This window comes from Apodemus sylvaticus, chromosome 4 (genome assembly GCF_947179515.1).
Source record: "Apodemus sylvaticus chromosome 4, mApoSyl1.1, whole genome shotgun sequence".
In the NCBI taxonomy this organism is placed as follows: domain Eukaryota; kingdom Metazoa; phylum Chordata; class Mammalia; order Rodentia; family Muridae; genus Apodemus; species Apodemus sylvaticus.
Window position 1 is genome coordinate 31338655 of NC_067475.1, and position 21927 is coordinate 31360581.

Consider the following 21927-nt stretch of genomic DNA (forward strand, 5'->3'; position numbering starts at 1 on the left):
CTGGAGAGTCCGTCAGTGGTGCCTGCCACTGGACAGGCTGAGGATCCCACAGCTCTGACTGTGAGGCTGGTTGCATTAGCAACCCCAGTCTGGTGCTGAAGGCCTGGAGAGTTTGGGCTTCAGCCCATGCTGGAAGGCCTAGGCTAGGTTCTGATGTCAGGGAAGGATTCTCACAGCAGTTCCAGCAGAAAAGAGGTATCTTCCAGTGGGAGAAGAAGGCAGGCAGGAAAGAAATCTGGTTTTTGTCTCTCCTATCTCTTTCTGTCTAGGGATATAAACCCACCTCAACTCTGTATAGGTGCTGCCTTTTTTGGAAGGACATCTCCCCTCAGTTAACTGTTCATAGACATGCCTCTAAATGAATCTTCCAGAGGTATTTATTCCCTCTTAATTGGCTACAGACTCATTCAATTGGACAATCACGATTCACCATGATCCCCTTTAACCATCTGCAGATACAAGGAACTACCTTTGAGCTAAAAATGAGTCCTCATCAGATAATGAACCTGATTGCACGCTGACTTGGGGTTTCCTTGCTCCCAAGAGAAATTTGGGGGGGGGGTTGTTGTAGCAGCACAAGTGGATTAAGATACATATATCATTCTTTCCCAAGGAATAGCAGAAATCTGAAAACATATGTTACCTCAGGCCTGAGGTACACATGCTATTACAACAGAAATATCATTTGTGAATATGTTGTGGGGCTGGAGAGATGGCTCTGTGGTTAAGAGCACTGTGTGCTATTTCAGAAGACCTGGGTTTTATCCTCAGCACCACATGGTGGCTCACAACAGTCTATAACTCCAGTCTCAGGAACCTGCTGCCCTTCTCTGGGGCATACCGTGAGCATACCGTGCACAGATATACACTGCAGAGAAGAAAGAAGTACGAAAGAGGAAGTTATATTGTCCTGGCACCATGCTTGGATTATAATTAGTCTTCCTAAATGAAAACTAAGAGTTGAAGTCCTCCTCATCAAGCCTTCTCACCATCTGCTGTCCTTTCCCAGCCACACCTCAGCCGTAGAGCTCTCTCCTCTCCGTCTTGCATCTTTCCTCAGACTGCTGTTCACATTTCGTTCTTTCTTCATAAATTCGTTCATTCTTCAAGCTGTTGGGTTTCTGTGGGTAGCCGTCCAATTCCGTTCCTAGTCTCCTGCTTTTTTGCCTTGGCTGGAATGTAGCACTCAGCTTGTTTTGCTTATTTTGAAGAATTGAATATAAAAATAAGATTCAACGGGTCAATGCCAAACACAGGCCCTCCTTCAAAGGGAGTGCAGGAGAATTTCTTCCCAGCCACAGGCAAGAGCCTGCCTCGGGGATCGGGCATTGAAACAGTTCTGAAGGACAAGGTTCACTGCAGATAGGGTTACATAAACCTTTTATAGCTACAAAACAAAAAGGTTGTAAATCCATGTTTACCAAGAACATTGCTGAAGACCCTGGGCAGGCAGGTTACTGTGGAACAAGTGATTCTTTTCCTTTAGTTTTATGCCTTTTTTTTTTTTTAAAACTGTTTTAGTTTGGGACTGATACAAACTAAAGTTAGATACAGAGGTGGGTAACTAGAAACAGCGCGAGAGAACTTTGACTCTCCGATCATTCAGAAAGGAAGTTAGTTCTATTCTGCAGAATGTGAGACACAGATGAGGCTTTGGCAGGGAGCTTTATTGCACACCGGATTAACTATCATTTCTTCCAGTGGGGCGAAGGGCGGATGGCTTTCCTCTGGAGGGTGAGTTTGGGGGGAACCACTTAGAAATAAAACCAACAGCAATTCCCTATCACTAGCGCAATACTAGCAGTGATTGGCAGAAAGTTGGCTGATAGCCAGGCATTCCCTTCCTGTGTTCTCTATCCGGGGTTACTGTCCTCATCCTAAACACAGTGCTCAAGATCACAACTCCAGTCCATCAGATTATGAAGGCAGCTACAGCTGGCCTCACAGTAGGTCTCTGCTTTTTCAGAGTCCATGCTTGCCAGAGTCCTGGGGCCCTCCAGGGTGGACCTGCAGCTTGTCAAGCTGGTGGGTGGGGCGTGCTCTGGGCCCCGCCCCTAACGTCACCAGCCCCGCCCACGAAGCTCCGGGACCTCTCGCGCTGTCCCCGCTGCTACTTCTCGACTGTCTCGGCTGCTCCTCTGAGCTATGGCGTTCGTGACCAGGCAATTCGTGCGCTCCATGTCCTCTGCTTCCTCTGCGTCGGCGGCCGCCAAGAAGATCCTGATCAAGCATGTGACGGTCATCGGCGGCGGGCTGATGGGCGCCGGCATCGCGCAGGTGAGCGGGCCTCGCGTCCCGGGTGTGGTGGAAGTAGTTTGAGGAGGTTCGAGAAGGTGCAGCAGGCTTCGCTATCCCAGAACTAACAGCCTATGGCGAGATCCTTACGTGCATGCTTCTGAACTAGCTGCCCCGGGCCGGGGAAGGCTCGGCGGAGAGCATTGGTGCACGCGTGCAACTCTGGAACTGGACTGTGCACAGTTGTGCGTGCAGAGTTGCAGAGTGTGTTTGCTCGCCGCCTGGAACTGACAGGAATCTGTGCGCCAAGACCTGGGCTGCGATTCCTTTTAGTTTTCCTTATAAGTTTTTTCTTTGTTCTTTCGTTCCTTTTTGTTTCTTACAGTTCTTCGGGTGTTATCTGGGCAGTTTTCTTTCGAAGTGTCCTGCCTCTCCCACAACTTTCCTTCGTTGGCCTTCACTTTTGTAACAATTTGGAAAGTCACCTAGTGGGAGTTTGTGGAGTTGCTGGGACTCCGCCCAGGCCTGCCCCCACCCCCACCCCGGGGCAGCTTTGACCTTTGACCTAGTGCCCCGGAGCTGAAATCTGCTTGCTTGCCCTGCTCTGAACATCTAGAGAGGGGGCGACAGAGATAAGCGCCGTTTATGCCCGGAGAAGTCTCTAATCTCTAATCAGCTTCTGTGGGACTTTGCCTGGAACCAGCTAAGGCACAGTTCAAAATCAACTGTGCAGTTTGGATACTGGAATGCCTGTCCTACCGTTTTCTCTTAATAGTTACCTTCCTACATACATTAGAGAGCTATGATTTTTTTTTCCATGTCCTTGCTGTTATAATCTTACCTTTTGAGGCCTTTGCAGCTTGAGTTTTGTGGCAGTGGAGGGCTTCCCTAATTTTAACTAGGGAGAGTATTGGAAGGTCGGTGTCTTCCCAACCAAATGCATACTTGCGTGCTTGCTATAAACATATTAGCCAGTTACCTTGATTGCACTTCCTTCCAAAATCTGTTAAATAAGACAAAACAAAAACCATTCAGGGCTAAACTGGAGAAAATAGAGCTAATCTGCTGTATCCCTCTGCACCACAAAACCCTCTCAAGGCTGTGAGGAATAAGACTGGTTGTCCAGGTTTAATAAAACACTGTATCTCTTAAACAATGTTTAAACAACATCTTAGTTACAAGAAAATATGGTTTTGTGCCTCTAGTAACAATGGAGGTAAGGCTCCAGAGACTGTTGTGGATTCGAAACTAATTAGAAAGCATCAGGCAGCTTTTGTACAAAGGCTGGTTGCTGTGTTCTGTGGATGCTGTGTCCATCCAAAGAAAGTGTGTTGACTGCCTGAGGACTCACACAAGAAGCACTTAAAATTAACTGGGTAAGGTGCTTGAACTTTGACCTGAGAAGAGAAGGAGGAAAGTGATTGACAAGGGTGGGGAGCAGAGACTTGTGGATGAAATACTGGAGCAGCTGGACCAGAGAGTTCATATGGAAATGTAAGGGGGAAGAGGAAAAACTACGTGCCTCCTAGCAGAACTTTCTGAATAAAAGTGTAACAAAGACCCACAGTCTAAATAGTGGGCACTCAGAAGGAAAAGCCTTTACTCTGGGTCACTTTAGGTGACCACTCTGATCCTGCAGGGGAAACTGCTTTCCTGATTAATGGCTCTACTATGTTTCCAGTGGTTTAGCTAGTCCATTATACTTGGCCTTGCAACAAATAGTCTAGGTAGTGCTGTCTCCTTTCTTCTCTTCTCTTCTCTTCTCTTCTCTTCTCTTCTCTTCTCTTCTCTTCTCTTCTCTTCTCTTCTCTTCTCTTCTCTTCTCTTCTCTTCTCTTCTCTTCCTTCCTTCCTTCCTTCCTTCCTTCCTTCTTTCTTAAAATTGGAACTCAGTTACAATTACAGATAGTTGTGAGCTGCCATGTGGGTGCTGGCAATTGAACCTGGGTCCTCTGGAAGAGGAGTCAATGCTCTTAACTGCTGAGTTATCTCTCCACCCATTATGCCATCTCCTTTTTTGAGAAAAAAAAATCCATAATGGACATTTTTTGGTGCAGGGTAGTAAATCATTTTGCCTCTGCTCCCAGGGATGACCGATTGATTAATATGCTGAGCAGAGGGAGCTGGGTGGTCTGCATGTTGGGAAAGACATAAGGCAGTTGCTTTATCTCTGCACAGTGTCTCTAGAGCAGAGGTTTTGTAGGAATACGGAAAAGGGATAAGTGAATCAGTTATCACACACATGGCCCCAAGAAGCCAGAAGCACCATTGTGATCACAGACGCCATTGCTGTCATCTGCCCTGTTGTCCTTTTAACCTCTTGCCCCTTTTGTTCCTGATCCTCAATGTTGACACAGGCCTTGGGTTTAGGTGGAGACCATTGATCCCAGTTTCCTGTCGCATCTCGCTTAACCGCGACACAGATACCAGCTGACCACGCAGTTGCTCCGGCGCTGCTGAGATCTTTTTCACTTTTATTTAATTATTCCCCCTGAGTGAAGCCATGAAAGTACAAACACCAGTCAGCACCTGGGTTATCGCCCTGCACCCCGCTGAGCTGCAGTTTCTTCTGAACTCTCCCTGAAATGGTCCAAGTCAGTGGAGATTCTGTTTGTAGTTTTAACTAATCGACGTGTTCCATTTTCTGCTGAATGGGATGGAAAAGAGTGTAAATACATTCTGTTCGCACCCAGTGCATTTATCAAATAGTTAAGTAATTTTAGACAAATGAGGTCCAGGCTTAGTTACATTTAGCCAGAGCGTAGGCCATTAGTGATTGTGTACCTTCTAAGAGTGTCTACATTGCCTGCCATTTTTTTTGTTTGTTTTAAGTTAAAAAAACAAACCTCTTAGACTGCAGGTTAATGTTTAAGTACATTGGCTTGTTTTATGTGTTTGTCTGTTATATACTGCTGACTTGGCTCTGACTGCCGATTTATCTTGAGGCAAAGTGGCTTGTATCATGAAATGAACTTTGAGTGGAGACAAATTGCTTTTTGCTTTGCAGAGGAGAGAGGAGGCTGCAAGCTCTGTGCTTCTCAGGTTGATAAAAGAGTTCTTTCTAAGCTCTGCTTAGCCCTGTTTTCCTATGAAGAGTCCAGAACACTCATACACTTCATTACATGACTCGGGCGCAGTCACTGGGCCAACCGGGAATAGTGTTTGGGAGACTTTCTGGTACAGTGTCGACTCTGTCTTACACTTTGGGGGCTGTGGAGAAAGTTTGAACTTGCGAAGATTAGGAGTAAGTTCATTTGACCAAAGCCCCCAAACTTGTGTGGTTTGTGTGCCTGTATGTGTGTGTATGTGTTTGTGTGTGTATGTGTGTTTGTGTGTGTATGTGTGTTTGTGTGTGTTTGTGTTTGCGCACGAGAGCTTTTGTGTGTGTGTGTGTGTGTGTGTCCCTTTCAGAATGCAAAGGAAGAGCCAGCTAGTAGGTCAGTGATGAAGTTGTGTGACTCATCCCAACACTCTTAGGTGGAGATGGGAGATGAAGACAGGACAGTACATAGAAGCTTGAGGACCAGCTAGCCTGGAATATGTATCTTGGCAGAAGCCACAAGAGAAACCCTGCCTCGTGGTAGGAGAGAACAAACTCCCAAAAGTTATCCTTTGATTTTTCTCATGCACGTGTATATACACAACACACACACACACACACACACACACACCAGCAGTGTCTATTTCTTTAGTGCTCTTTAAACTTTTGAAATGGCTTCTGGGGAACAGTCTAAGCTACAGGTGAGCATTTGCTACAGTCCTTTGTTCTTGCACAATGCGCACTGATTGGATAGATGCTTGGAGAGATGGGAAAACTTCTCTCTAGCTGCTGAACTCGATCCCACCTCCTCTTGCCGTCCTCACCTCTGGTTTTTTGGTGTTTAATGGAATAATAGTCAGAGCCCTGTGAAGTTGTTGACTTTATTGACTTTTGTGGTTACAGTGAGTTAAAGTTTTCTTGAAAAATAAATATAGAAACTTAGAAGTTTTGGTATCACAGGAGACTGGCATAGTTCCTGGACTATCGATGCTCCTTTTGAATGTTCCTTATAAAGGCCGTGTTTTTATTCTGAGCTTTCCTGTCCGTTTTTCTTTCCTTCTCTCTCTCCCTCTCCCCTTTCCTGGTTCCCCTAGGTAGCTCTAGATGGTATGGAACTCACCATATAGACCAGATTGGCCTCCAAGCAACAGAAATCCCTTTCCCTCTTCCACTAAGAGCTGGGATGGAGGGCGTACACTTCTACTTAAGGTCATACCATTTACCTGTCATGAAGTTCTCCCTGCTTTCCTGAGTCCCTTTGTTCTTTATTAGGTCGTTCTCTGTATAGGTCAACGCATGGCTTATCCACCGTCCGCCCTGGAGTGTATTTGGAAGTTCTGCCATTCCTACAGGGTGTGAGGTTTGGTTTTTCTTTGTGGGGATGATACCTGTCACTTGTCCCTTGCTTTGGTTTCTAATCTTCACCTAATCATTTTCAGTCTTCTCTACCCCTCTGCCAGCTCTACTAGAACTTGGAGCCCATACTGCTGGTGTCTGGTCAGTGGTGTAAGGGTGAGAGAACAGGCACTGAGGTCCCTGCAGGAGTGTACACACACACACACACACACACACACACTACAGCAAACCCATGGATGTCAGAGGACAGTGCCTGCCTTTGAGTATTTGTGCTAAGATTGGGACGTAGTCAGAAGCCAGATGTGAAGATGATCATGGCATTGGGAATTTGTAGAAGACTGTGATGATGATGCAGTACAGTCCTGCTGGTGTAGGGTTCCAAGAGATATTGGCTGGAGATGTGCTAAGGGTGTGGAAAGACCAGGTATTGGGCCAGTTGATACTGGTTTCTTGAATTTACCTTGTAAGTTATTCTTCAGAGAATATGATTCAAATATTATGGTGCATTTGCAAAGATACACAAACCTAGCATGCTTCTGCCTGGCACAGTTGCTTGCTCCTTTGGCTGGAGTATTAGGGACTTCGACAACTGTGCTGTTCACTGGACCTATTTTTACAGCTCTGAAGCACCCTTGTCTAAAAATATTTCCCCTTTGGCTGAGCCTGCCTTCCACCAGCCTCAGGAAAGTCATAGAGCTGAGGACATAGCTCTCTCTCTCTCTCTCTCTCTCTCTCTCTCTCTGTGTGTGTGTGTGTGTGTGTGTCTGTGTCTGTCTGTCTGCCTGCAAGTATCTACGTGTATGTGTGTGTTTTCCAGATTGTTTGGCCTCAGTGTCTTACGGTGAGTGTGCAGGCCACTATAATATAAAACAAGAGTTCTCAATGATTAAATAACAGTAACTTAAGTTAAAAAAACAAGGACAGTCCTGAGTATTACAACATTGAATAAATAATGCGGGAGAAACCAAAACAAAACCAAAATGGCCTCTGACTCCTGTGTTTCACTTTAGATTTCCAGCTTCATTCTTTCCAGACAGTTAGGTGGTCCGGGTGGTGTTGTTATGGAATTCAGAAAGCCCCAGTAATATTGCTTTGTTGGCACCCCATATGTGTGTGTGTTTTCCAGATTGTTTGGCCTCAGTGTTTAATTTAAAAAATTAAAAATTTTTTAAAGCAACTTTCTTACATTTGTTTGTTTGTTTTTATTTGTGTATGTATATATGTGCTATGCGCGTGCGTGCATATACACATGTTCATGTGCACTTGCTACGGAATGCATATTGAGGTCATGAAAAAAAAGACATAGGAGTCAGTTCTCTTGTTTTGCCATGTGGGTCTCTGGGATTTGAACTCAGATGATCAGGTTTGGCCACAAGCCCCCCCTAGCTGCTGAGCCATCTTCATGCCTGCTGCCTGAAATGTTTTCTCAGTATCACTCTTAACCTAATTATTCTTGATCTTTCAGGAGAAGCCTTAAGCTCCCTCCAATGGAAGATCTGGTGGCTTTATTTGTTTTTAATCCCATAAGCATATACCCCCAAATGAAAATGCTAATTATACAGTAGCACTGTTCTTAAGTTCTTGAGGGATTTCAGTGTTTTTCCATAAAGGTATTATTTTGTATTCCACCAACAATTCATAAAAATCTTTTCCCACTTCTTTACCTACACGTTTGTTGAGTATGATAGCTATTGTTCTGATTTTCATTTGTTATTTGGTAATTTCACGCATGTATGCAGGATGTTTTGGCCTTCCCTACCTCTGCTTCTCTCTTGCTTTCATAACCTCCTCCCTTTGAATAGCCTACTCAATACATTCAGAGCTCTGTGTGTGCACATGGGTGTGAGGCCAAGCAGCAAGAGCTTGGGCAACCTACCAGTGACCACATGCAGAAGAAAAAATGCCTCCCCCTTCCCCTGTAGCTATCACTTGCCAGTAGCTATCAACCACGGGTGTGGAATCTCATTAGTTCACCACCCAACCATGCTGGAATATGTTCTGGCTTGATCTCCTGCAGGTAACCATAGCTGAGAGGAGTTCATGAATGCAATGGTCCTGTCATGTCCAGAGGACAACATGGCTCCTCCAGCTTCTGCCATATTCCCCAAGCCAGCCATGTGTGTGTGTGTGTGTGTTTGTGTGTGTGTGTGTGTGTGTCTAGGGCCAGTCTCAAATCAAATCAGAAAGCTTACCCCCTCATAGCCATCCAACAGTTGACCGGGGGAACGTATCTTGCCAGGTGGGTTTTTAGCATAGCATGCACATCTACACGGGGAAAGTCATTGATGACTTTTCTTCCTTAGAAGCCTGCACAATGCTTTCTGGTCCTGTAAAAACTAGCCCACGGGGAGGACGGTTTCAGGCCAATCTCAACTTGATCTCTCTCTGTCCTACAACCGAAATATGGTTTGTCTTCAGCCATAGTGTCTTAGTTACAATGGGCAGCCAGGAGCAATGACAGTTTCTGCAGTATTTGGGGAGCCTCTATGGTCTCTCCGACCATGACTGGTAAGGTAATATCCCATGCTGGGTTTCATTTTGTAACCTATAACCCACGTCTTCTTGGAAGAGTATTGTCTACCATGTAGGACACCTCTGTTCATAATTCTTCTTTAAACCATTATTTTTTAATTAGGTTACAGTGTAGCGGGTTTCTGTCTTTCATGTGTCTTTCTCTTTGGTCAACCCTCTTTCCCAGCCTCTCCTTTCTCCACTCTCCTGCTCCTTGCCTCATAAGGGCCCATCCCCCACCTCCACCTTCATATCAAATGGACTCTGTCGTCTCCCTTCCTTAAGGCCTCTTTTCCTCTCTTCTCTCACGAGCCCCTTCTGGGTTCCTGTGCCCTGTGGACACTCTAAATTAGACACACAAGTTTAAAACTTTGAACCTGCCGTGTACTTAGCAACAGCTATTCTGATGGATGTGACAGGTTAGGGATTTCCCAGTGTGCTCTCTGACAGACTTTAGCATCCACGAGTTTCCTAGTGGACTCAGCTAACCTTTCTTCTCTGACCCTTGTTTTGTTTATCAGTCACTTGTGTGTTTTTCTATGGAGAAGGGGTTCATGGCTAGACACAATTTGAAAGGTACCAGTGTCGGCTAATGTGCCAGGCGATCTGTAACTAATACCCTGAACAGCAAAAGGTTTGCTGATCTAACCTTACAATAGGGAAGAAACTAAAATGTCTTCTTAGTCCTCTGTGTAATGCAAGGAATTGCTGGGTCTGTATTCCTGTGTCCCAGACAGGGACAGACACCAGGGTCCCTTTGATAAAGGGGCCATGGCACATTGACCTGCTAGACTAGCTAAACACAGTCCACGTGGAAATCACAGGCATGGCGGTCGGTCAAAGGGCACAAAGAACAGGGGTTTCTCTTTAGGCAGCACTCAGTGCTTTCCCCGCTGTTTCTCTCTCGCCAGCATCCGGGACACCAGCGGTGGGAACACCATTCTCCGCTCACCGAAACAGATTCTGCTCTCCACTCGGTTCTCTTTTCTTACTGTTCCTTGCAAGCTAACGATGTGATGTCTCAGAACTCTAAAACATGGGGAAGTTTTCCAAGGTTGCAGTAAAGGTTTCTAGTAACAAAAAGCTATGGCTTCTTTCTTTCTTCCTTCCTTTCTTTCTTTCTTTCTTTCTTTCTTTCTTTCTTTCTTTCTTTCTTTCTTTCTTTCTTTCTTTCTTTCTTTCTTTCTTTCTTTTGATTTATTTACTTTATTTATGAATACACTGTTGTTGTCTTCAGACACACCAGAAGAGGGTATCCGATCCCATTACAGATGGTTGTGAGCCACCCTAGGGTTGCTGGGAACTGAACTCAGGACCTCTGGAAGAGCAGTCAGTCAGTGCTCCTAACTGCTGAGCCATCTCTCCAGCCCCAGTTATGGTTTCTTAAACAATCATTTCTAACATAATTTACAAATTGAGGCTTTTGAAAAGATCTGTCACCCCGGTGTTGTTATTAGGAAGTATCTCCCGTGTGCTAGAGGGCAGGTAGATATGGTAGTTGCTGGGAGAAACCCGTTGTCTGCTGAGGAAGAAATACAGGTGTGAATGACTAGTCATAAGAAAGCTGCAGACTGTCTGCTCGCTCTGTCCAGGCCGGGCTGACACAGATGGGAGCTTTAATAGTTTAGCGTTATGCTGCGTTCTTTTTAAATTGTATTTCTTGGGGCTAGAGAGATGGGGAAGATTGCTTGCTGCTCTTGCACAGGACCCAGGTCTGGTTCCCAGCACCCACGTCTTGTCGCTCATTAACTGTCTCTCACTCTAGCTCTTCTGTCTTCTGGCCTCTGCAGGCACCTGAATGTATGTGGTGTACATATAGACAGGCACACTCACATACACTGAAATAAAAACAAAATAAAAAAGGATTGTTTCGCTTTTTTTTTCTGCGGTTGAATCCAGAGTATTCTGCGGTTGAATCCAAAGCCTTCCAACACGCTGAAGATGGGCTCTGCTTCTGAGTCCAAGGAAACTTTTATTTTTATTTATTTACTTTTTTAAAAAAATTTATTTACTTTTTTTTTTTAGCAGAGTTTCTTTCAGTTTATGAAGACATTGTAAACATAGATTTTTTTTTTAAGTTTTTCAAAACAGCGTTTCTCTGTGTAGCCCTGGCTGTCCTGGAACTCACTTTGTAGACCAGGCTGGCCTCAAACTCACAAATCCGCCTGCCTCTGCCTCCCAAGTGTGTGTTTGTGTGTGTGTGTGTGTGTGTGTGTGTGTGTGTGTAAAGACAGATGGCACATATTGCTGTACATATACAGAATTTACAGTTACTGGAAATCATAGTTGTCCTGTGGATAGGGATGCTTCCAAGCTACATCAGGGTTGTATTTGTAGTGACAGTGACTTTAGAACTTTAAGTAGGCAACGCAGTAACCCTCAAACAATCCCCACCACATTACCTTGAGTTCGTAGTTGAAAATTATTGTTGACAAACCTCTCAAATTTTAATTTTTCACTCATCTTCCTCAGCTGGAACTTCTCCTGACTTTGGCTGGTTATTGACAAAATTTTGAAAGTATTCATGAAAAAAAAATCAAATAACAAAACAAACAAAAGCCCATCATCAGTCCCTTGCCATTTCACGTAGATTTTGGGTTGGAGGTACCCCCGTGTGACTGGGCGGCCACTGAGAGCGGCTGACTCACTGGCCTGCTCTGAGCTCTGCTGTCCTCCCACAGTGCTTCCCACAGATCTGCTGCTTCTGCACCTCAGAAGAACCAGGAAGTGACTAGTTCCTCATTAAGAGAAGCAGCCTCTATGCTGGCTCGTGAAGGATGAGCTGGAGTTCCCTTAGCAGCAGTGATGAAATAGAACCTGTTCAGCTGTTTTGTTTTGTTTTTTAAACAAAATCTGAATTGTTCCATTTTACCAAAGATGACCTGGGAACCAGGTACTGGTGAAAGCCCGCTAGCTCAGAGAATCAGAGATAGCACCAGCTGACCCTCCTCCTCAGCCGAGATCCCACCAGGAATGCGCCTCTCTTGCACCATCTCAAAAACCTTTTTCAAACAGAATGTCCCCCCCCCCCTTCACTTCCAGTGTGTCTCTGTAGCCATCCTCCTGACTCCCTCTTACTCTTTATGATTCTTTTCTTAATAACTTCCTGCTGACTGGTTGCTTGCCTCTTAGCCTCTTTACAATATTCAAGCAGAAAACTCTTGGGCTAGAGGTGTGTGCTGAGGCCCAAGACACATCACAACTAAAAACAGGTTTTTCCAATAACAAAATCTCCGGGTTCACAACATCTGGCAGAGGACACATGGGTGTGGATCTGTGGAATCATGGGAAGGAAGACATGCTGTGTGTCTGGGAAAGAATATGAGCTCAGGCTGTTCTGTTCTCAAGCATTTAAGCTTGTGTGCTTGTGTTACTCCAGGCAGTGGTAGGGCACGACTTTAATCCCAGCACTTGGGAGGCAGAGGCAGAGGCAGAGGCAGGCGGATTTCTGAGTTCGAGGCCAGCCTGGTCTACAGAGTGAGTTCCAGGACAGCCAGGGGTACACAACACAGAGAAACCCTGTCTCATAAAACAAAAAAAATAATAATAATAAAAAATAAAAAAATGAATTGGATAGTTGCCTAAGGTAAAAGAGCAAGTCAGTTTCTGTCTCTAAGAGATCCTAAATATGAAAGCAGACAGATTAAAACCCATCTTTGAAGTAGCGTACTTTGAGTGAGTACTGACAATCTTGCTGTAAGGCTTTAAAACAAACGATGATCATTTGGTGAGGGACTCTCTGGACGGTTAGCATTTGAACCAACCTTGTAGTAACAGACAAAACTGTTGAATGAAAATTAAAGATGACTGGGCTGGAGAGGTGGCTTAGTGGAGAAACTGTGTAATCATATCTTTCATTTGCCTGAAATAAATGTTGCCTCAGAGGCTTACTGCCTCAGTCTGCTAAGGCGTAGGCCTAGTCCCGGAAGCTTCAGGCCTCCATGCAACCTTATCTAGGCCTAGAATGTTTTCAGCCTCTGAGATTTGGTGCTGAATAAGCTCACCCTTTCTTGTTCTTTCTGAGCTCTGGATGGCTGGTTCAACTCGCCTATTTTGTCTCAAAACTCCTCCCCAAGCTGACTGGTTCAAACTGGCTCCTTTCTGCTTCTCCCTGAACGGCCCTGCTTGGCCTCAAACTAACTCTAGCAATCGGTTCTACTCTTCTGGATCCTTCTCCTTTCTCTGGCTCGTTCTGTCTTCACCTGTGTCTAGCTTTCTCTCTCGCACTGTAACTATTCTGGTTAAACTGCCTCCCTCCCCACCCCACCCCCTCTCCCTCTCTGCACTGCCCCTTAAGTAGCTTCCCCTCCCTCTCTCTTCTTGTGACAGCTGGGCAACTCCTATTCTATCAGACATTTCTCTGATTCATCACTTTGTCCCTCACTTTCAAACACAGATGCTCCCTTCTACAAACTACCTTTGTCGTGTTCTAAGGTGTTTACTAAGGGTGTGTCTATGTTCCAGCCAGAGGGATTAAAGGTGTGCACTAAGGCTGAGCCACACCACAACTAGAAACAGGTTTTTCCAGTATACAACACAATCTCAGGGTTCACAGTGTGAATAAATATCCTGCATGCTTGCTGTGCAAATGTCAAGACCAAAATTCAGATCTCTTAAAATTCATATAAAATCCAGATGGATGTGAGTGTTTCCTTGTAATACCAGCAATCCTACCAACAAGCTGGCTAGACAGATCTTGCTGATCTCTGGGTTCAGCAAGAGGCCCAGATTCAGTATATAAGGTGAAGAGCAGGCAACATATATGCATACATGCACTTAAAAATGTATATACACCACATACATATATGTTTTTTAAAAATGAGTAAGGAAATTAAAGATGGGATTAAGGAAAAAGTGCTGTCACAAAACTCTGCTCTGCGGAACGGTGGTACCAATAATAAATATCACAGAAACCTGGTTTTAGGGCTGAGATAGTGACTTGGCTTAGAATAGTAATATGTTGGTTTCAGGTACAGTTGGAATTCTAGGAATGATTGATATTTAAGAAGGAAGAGATATAGAGCCAGAAGAATATTAAAAATAGAGACTTGAAGAAAAACCTTTGTTTAAAGATGAGTGAGTTCACAGCAGCAAAAGGAGACACAGGAGAAGTTTGCAGCTTCAGAATGGAAACTCTGTTTCTTTTATACATACATTGGATATTGGTAGGCATCAGGGTCGATGTCACTTCTGGAAGGTTCTTTTGTCCTAAGACAAAGTAAGAAGATATGATAAAACAAATGTACTTCCTTCCAAGGTCACAGTCTCACCAGGGCAAACAAAGAGTGTAGCGGCTGCAGAGGCTGCGCTGTGGGGCTCTTTTTGTCACACGGCCTGGGTTTCTGGAGCCATCTATATAACTCAGACTGCATGGGTCATTTAAACTGTGCAGTTTTTTCATGCATGTTCAGCTGTGTGAAGTTCCACATTTGGTTTTATGAATTGCATGTCTCAGTCATTGTAAATCTCTACCCACAGGTGTGCATTTTAGAGCAGTGACGAGCTGTGGGTAGGTTGTCTTCAGACACGAGCACCTGTGAGCCTGCACCAGCGCCCACGTTTGGTTAGACCCATGTTTTGTCTTCTTCTTTGCCAGTGGATTTGTCCTTGTATCCTGACTTTGAAGGCTTTGTATAAGGTCTCCAGGATCTCGATGTCTACCCTGGTCTCCCACCTCAACATAAAATACAGCAGTGGAGAATGGTCATGGACTAGGTATTGGGAAGGCTACTGTCTCCGTGTTTTCTGTGGCTGTAAGTTCATGGTTGCAATGGGAGTCAGTGCCTGGAAGATGCCATTCTTGAAGAGTCTCTTTCTGTTTATCCCAGACCGAAGGGCCGTGACAGACCATAGCAATGACTTGGGCAGCTCATGCGTTAGGCAAGTTTCCTCACACGGGCATGCATTGCACTCCTCTCCATCCTGATGTGGAGGGTAGGAGCTGTATCACGGGAGCTCCCTGTGCAAATCGCAGTCATGTGATGGGAGCCACATAACTGCTCACATAACTTCAGAGAGAAAGGCCTTGTGAGTCTTACGAGTGTTTTGATTGAGCCTTGGAGTCTTGAAGTTTTTGTGAGTTTCGCAAACCTCAGCTTCTCTCTTCCCAGGAAGGAATGTTTTCATCCAGAGGAAACAGATACAGTTTCTTATGACAAATAGGTCTCTTTGTGTTCCATGATAGTAAATGATAAAACAGACAACCATATATATATATGGTTGTCTGTTATGTTTTATGCATTTATGACATACTGAATTCTCTCTTGTTTCTTTGGGTGTTTGTAGGCTAAGAGATTTATCTGTGTGCTTTTTGTTTTGTTTTGAAACAGTTACAAGTCTCCAGAAGGGTCCAAAGTGACTCACCTTAGAAGCCGAGTATTTTATCTGTGACCTCTGGTCATTGATGGAGGGTATTTCTGCTGGCCTCTGCATTTAATCCAAACTGTGGAGACTTCTGCATCTCCACTCTACAGGTTGTTTGAATACGTCACTACGGTTGCTTGGCTGCCAAGAAAACACAGCACCTCTTAGTCTTTTCTTAGCTTTCGGTGGAACGTGTAGCCGAATACTGTGATGAAAGACTTAATTACATGAAGGATTTGGGGCTTTCGGAAGAGTGTCTGAGCAATCGCACTGTGCCCGAGGCCTCAGCAGTGGGAAAGGACAGCTCTCACAAGACTGACTGAATGGGCAGGGAATTCGATGGAAACGAGTGTTTGCCTGTGTGAAAACTTCGTGTTTCCTATGTGGAGACCTGGCTGTTTTGTGCAGGAAATGATAAGAGCCTGTGGAGACAATGCTTGAAAGGCACCGTCAGGAAATAAACCAAACCTCTTCTGACAGATGGGAGAGGGAACTCCCCAAATGAGAAACCATTGCTAAAGTAATATGGCCCTCCATATTACTATAGAATGTAAGTTGTTTCACACAGTGTGGAAAGAGGAATGCTGAACCAAGTATAATTATGTTCAGTTTAAACGCGTGCGTGATTCTAAATTCAGCATGCACCTCTTTCTTAGCCGTTGATCTCCGGGTGTGATGGTTTGAATGAGAATGTCCCTCATCAGCTCACGTGTTTGAACATCTAGGACCCAATTGGTAGCTCTGCTTTGCGAGGTCTAGGAGGCGTGATCTTTTCGGAGGAAGTATGTCACGGGAGACATACTTTGAGAGTTTAAAGCAGTGGTTCTCGACCTTCTTTATGCTGTGACTTTTTAAAACAGTTCCTCGTGTTGTGGTGACACCCCCCCACACATACACACCCCATAAAATCACTTTTGTTGCTACTTCATAACTGTAATTTTGCTACTGCTATGAATTGTAATATAAATATCTGATATGCAGATGGCCTCAGGCAACCCCTGTGAAAGGGTCTTTCCACCTCCAAGGGGGCCGTGCGTGACCCATGGATTGAGAACCGTTGGTAGAGTGATTCCTCAAGGTTTCCTGTTTACTTTCTCTGTTTCACGTTTGTGGTTCAAGATGTGAGCTCGCAGCTTGCCTGTCACTTGCCACCACCTTCTCCTCTATCCTGGACTCCAAGATAAACTCTTTCTTCCCTAAGTTGCCCTGGTCGCGGTGTTTCACAGTACACCTGGTCTTTACTGGTGACCGTGGATAAGCAGAGCAGTGTGTGATGCTCTGTCTCAGTTGTCAACCTGATGAGGTCCAGAATCACCTGGGGGCCTCTGCCCAAGCCTGTGGGGCGTGATCAGAACAGGTTCATTGTGGTGGGAAGACCCACCAGAAAGTGGGAGGCACCATTCCCTGGGCGTGGAGTGTGGACTGCATAGAAAGGAGCAATCCAGCCAATCACTTCCATTTGCCGCTTTCTGCTTCCTGACTAGGACACAAAGTGAGCAGCTGCTTCAACATCCTGCTGTGATAAGCCCCGTAATAAGTTGCTTTTTATCACAGCAACAAGAGAAGTAACTCCTAATGCACAACATTTCTTGAGCTTTGGGTTTGCACTTTGGCTTTTTGGGTTTTGTTTTTTTTTTTTAACCAAGTGTCCTCTCTTCCTTTACATTCTCACTCTTATTTGTTTCTGATGAAATCACAGCCCCTCTTTCAGTGACGTCTTCTCATAGGCTGAGGTAATCAAAATAGTGGGAGACAATGGGCAGTTGTGAGCATGGGATAAGACCCTGAGAAGACACTCTTACATGGAAACTCTTTTCGGGGTGATCAGCCTCTGTGGACTTTGGTATTATTTTTTTGAGCTTTTCGAAGAATGTATTCTCTGAGAGATTCTGGATACTCCCCCAGCGTTATGGCTTGTAAGGAGTTTGGTCCTTAGAACCGAGCCTCACCAGCTCAGCACAGTGCTTCTGTTGAAGACACATCAACTGCAGTGTTGTCTCCTTGGATGAGTCCTTGCTTAGATGAGTTTTCCTGTTTCAAGTATCAAAAACAGTCCTCTGCAATATTACCTTTGGCTTTTAATGTCATTATCATGTTTTCAGGAGAATTAACTCTAGCACTATAAAATGATACGCCATCAGCATTGCCATTTTGACTTTGAGAATTAGTTAAGTAAGGTAAAATGGGACTTTATAGGTCTCTTATTGGCATAGGGAAAATGATCTTTTTTTCCCGTTATCTAAGTGATATTGTCTTTTTTTTTCTTTTTCTTTTTTTATTTATTTATTATATGTAAGTACACTGGAGCAGTCTTCAGACACACCAGAAGAGAGCATCAGATCTCATTACAGATGGTTGTGAGCCACCATGTGGTTGCTGGGACTTGAACTCAGGACCTTTGGAAGAGCAGTCAGTGATCTTAACCACTGAGCCATCTCTCCAGCCCAAGTGATATTGTCTTATCACTTAAATATCACATGTATAAGTCAGCATTAGTATATGTACACCACATGTGTGCAGGAGGCTGAGGAGCCCAGAAGAGTGTTAGATCCCCTGGAACTAGAGTTACCGTCAGTTGTGAGCTGGTACATAGGTGCTAAGAACTGAACCCAGGTCATCTGCAAGAGCAAGACCATAACCACTGAGCCACCTTTCCAGCCCTTAGAAGGTACTCTTACATGGAAACTGTTTTGGGGGGTGATCAGCCTCGGACTTTGGTTTTCTTTTGTTGTGAAGCCTTTCGAAGAATCCATTCTCTTGGAGATTCTGGATATTCCCCAGCGTTGTGGCTTGTGCAGAATCAAAGCCAGGTCATTAACCAAGGGTGGTGGGGAATCTTCCAGAGAAGATGAGCATGCAAAAAACAAGTGTGCTTCGTGCTCAGGTGGCCAGGGGTCAAGGAGAAGGGACAGGAACATAATGAGTGTGGGGCAGAGTTTTAAGAAGAGAATTAAGCTCGTGCTGGTTAGGGGAGGGGAACAAGAGCCTGGTGTTTGAAAGCCCTGGGCAGAAGGGGTCTGTGGAGCTGCCGTTCCCCTAGGTCAGCTTTGGACAGTACCTTTGTGGTATAATATCTGGAACATTTCCATGGGCAGTGGCAGGAGGGCTTTTCAGTTTAAGGACAGAGGTTTCCTCATCCCTTGTGTTTGAGGAGAGGTGACAACCCAGGAGTGACATGAGCAGGTGGAGTGACATCAGCAGGGACTGGCAGAGCAATGCATTAAAGTCATCCGTAGGAATTTTTTTTTCTACATTCTTTGTTTACATTCCAAATGATTTCCTCTTTCCCATTTCCTGGTTTTTGCTCTTCCGGGCAGTTGCTCTGGCCTGAGAGAGGCCTTTGCAGCTTGGGTCTGCTGCATCTGAGCGATGACGCTGTGCTTTCAGGCGGGAAGGGGCCTAGAGAATCTGGTCAGTTTCAGGGACTTCCTGGAGTGAATTTGAGTTGTTTACTTTCCTGTTTAAGGAGCTTCCTATAGGATGGAAGTTTTTACCCGGGAGGAAACTGTTACACAACGTTCATAAGTTTCATTTTTCTTTATGTACCAACTGAAACAGTAAGATTAATTTCATAAGCACCTTTAAAATGTATCAGAGCATCAGTGGGTAGGAATTGATTTGTTATAAGTACATCAGAGCATCAGGGGAGAATGGATTTGTTATTCAGTTACTCAGTAGGACTTTTTAGTGATATCATTACCAAGCCTACAATCGTTTCCATTCTCTTCTTTCTACTTGAAAGATGATATGAATTTAGTTTATATTTTACCAGTGCTACTTTATAACCGTTGTATATTGAAAGCTGATCATTTCTGCAGCTAGTCCAAGTGGCATGTGTGCCTCCAACTGGATTACAGGAAGACAAGTCCTTAGGCCAAGCAGTCTCAGAATTTAATCCTGGCTTCGGGGCTCACAGAGTGGTTGAGGTCAAGTGGCTCAGTCTCCTTTGTATTGTTGCCTCCTTTTGCAAAATGGTTGTTGCTTGCTTCACCAGACTGGTCGGATTAGTCAGAAATAGTCTTGGGAAAATACAGCCTTGATCCTGGCACTAAGTAGATTCGCAGTACCTTCCGGTTCTTGTTACATTTTTCCTCTTTTTAAAGAGTTTATGTTTTTCTGTTGGTCGAGAGTAGGTAGAGAATGTTACTTACATTGGCTTAGACAAAAAAATACAACAACTACACTCATCATTCCGGAAGCAGCACGTTGGCCTCTCGGGAGGCCTCGGCTGCGTAACCATACTTAAAAGTTGTCTGACTGGGTCAGGCTTGTCTACAGTGAGAATCCTGCAACATCTCTGGATTTCGCTAGGGCAAGAGCCAGAATGCCTGCACCAGCAGTCACCTCTGTGGTAATATTTTTAGATTGCTTTGCGAGCAACAGGAATAGGAAACCCCGTGTGGAGTGGAGTGGAAGGAACATGGGCCCCGTGGCTATTTTATGAAGCAGGTGATATGTGTTGTTTGTGGGCCTGGCTTAGACGTTTACAAAGATGATGAAGACATGTTGTTGCTCTCAGGTAGTTGCTGGCCTGTGTCTCTCAAGCACATCTGTTGGAAGTGACCGTGTGGAGCCCTGAACATTAAGAGGTAATGATGTGAACCAGCTCCTGTGTCTATGGACAAAGCAGGAAATAAGCCACTGATTTACACAGAGTCACCCCGATGGGCTCGCGTACCATGCATTTCCTGTTCCTAGAACTTTGCCTGGAGGTTTAGCTTCCCTGTGATGGAGCAGCTGTATTGGGCCAGCTGTCTGCACAGGCACACCTGTAAGGTCCTTTTGCTATGCTTAAAGTGTGAGACTAGTAGGGCACCTCATCTGAAACCCAGCAAATAGTGCTCAATGGTATCTGTCAGGTGCGGTTATAGTAACTGCCAAGGTAGTTTTCTAGAAGTGTCGCCCCACGTGAGATCCACTCCCTTAAGGACTGGTGCTTGTTCCCTGAAACGTTGGGCCATTCTGGGCTTGCTGGTACACAGGAGGCCTTCTCATGGCTGGTTCCCTGCTTTTATGAATGAGATTATGAAGTCCCCACGCAGGCGGGCTGTCAGTAGTGTCGCTCTGTGTCACTCTTTGTCAACTCCGGCATCGTTGGGTGCCATGACTATTTAAGTCTTCTCAGTTCTAAGAGCTGAAAAGGACCCAAGCAGTTTCCAACTGGAGATGAAGAGGGAGAAATATAGGTTGGGACCCATGCGGGTAAGAGTCCAGGAATCCTGTTTGGATTCCTCAAGGGGGGGATCTAGAGCAGAAGGGAAACTGTGTGAGAATCACATGTTTCAAACACCAGAGGAATTATATGACAGAGGATATAATTGTGGCACCTGACTCATCCCTGCATTGCAGGATATGAGCCTCTATTGATGGCCATCACGCCTACCTGTCAAGTGACATCTCACAACTGCCAAACACAGAGCAGGCTAGTTCCCTGTCTGGCCCTACCAGGACCTTGAGATTTATTAATTTCTGTTACAAGTTTTTCTACTAGCCCTTCCCCCACATGGGTTGGTAACTCTAGGAGGGCCCACATACAGACATCCGCATGGTGGCGACTTACTACTGCAAAGGTATGAGATACAAGCAGCAGAGAGGAAGGACAGCTGGCATATGCCAGGTGCCAGGCAAGAGCTGGCAAGGGTATTCCCTGTCCCCTCACCTGTCTGCCACCTTGGATACGTGCAGCTCCCTCAGCAGCAGTGAGATGTGACAAACCATGTAAAAAGTTGTCTGTAGACCCTCTAGCTAGAGACTTGGCATCCGAGAGTTTTACTGAGGAGTAACTGTGATATCATCCGAGGGATGATCCTGATATCATCTGATACCCACACATTCCAGCACTGCGCTGTCTCGGGAGAGCCTGCAGCAGCTGGAGCTGCATGGTCAGAGGATGATGAGAACTCGCTCCAAACCCAAGTCCCAGAGGTCAGCCCAAGGTCAGCTTTGCAAGAGCCATCCTAAAAGGCAGAAGACCCGGGTCGCCGTGGTCAGTCCTTTCTGTACCGTTTCTAAAGTTGCTCTGTCTGGTCACTTTGAACTTACTGAATTGGAGACTCAGATTTGTGCCTGACAGAGTTGTTGGCTCTCGGCCTTGGCTCGCTGGAGAAATGCTGGCCTGGGTCCTTAGACGCTCTGCTTTGGACAACGGTTTGGCCTTAGGCTGACATCCGGGGTCACTGTGCACTTCTGTCTCTTATCAGGATGACTTGGCCTTCTCGCCCCCATCACCCTGATCTGTCAGTTCTCCTGTCTCAGCACCTTTCCCACGCTTGGCCTCCCAGATACTGGGATGCTGACGCTGCCCACAGGCCGGGGCGGCTCTGACCTGTACCACGGCGTGGGCTGTCATTTTAAGCCTGCGTTTCAACATTTCAAACCTGGCAGGGCATTGGAAATCTTGCTTCGGGACTTGAACCTGTTGAT

The 21927-nt window shown here is 45.3% G+C and overlaps 1 protein-coding gene across 1 annotated transcript in view; it reads left to right on the forward strand.

Annotated features, from left to right (window-relative positions):
* Positions 1-2061: 2061 nt before the first annotated feature.
* Hadh (hydroxyacyl-CoA dehydrogenase) overlaps positions 2062-21927 on the forward strand; it is a 42025-nt gene continuing 22159 nt past the window's right edge. The window contains exon 1 of the mRNA XM_052179238.1: positions 2062-2277. Within this exon, the coding sequence (XP_052035198.1) occupies positions 2146-2277 (132 nt within the window). The 5' untranslated portion in view covers positions 2062-2145. The remainder of the gene's footprint in view (positions 2278-21927) is intronic.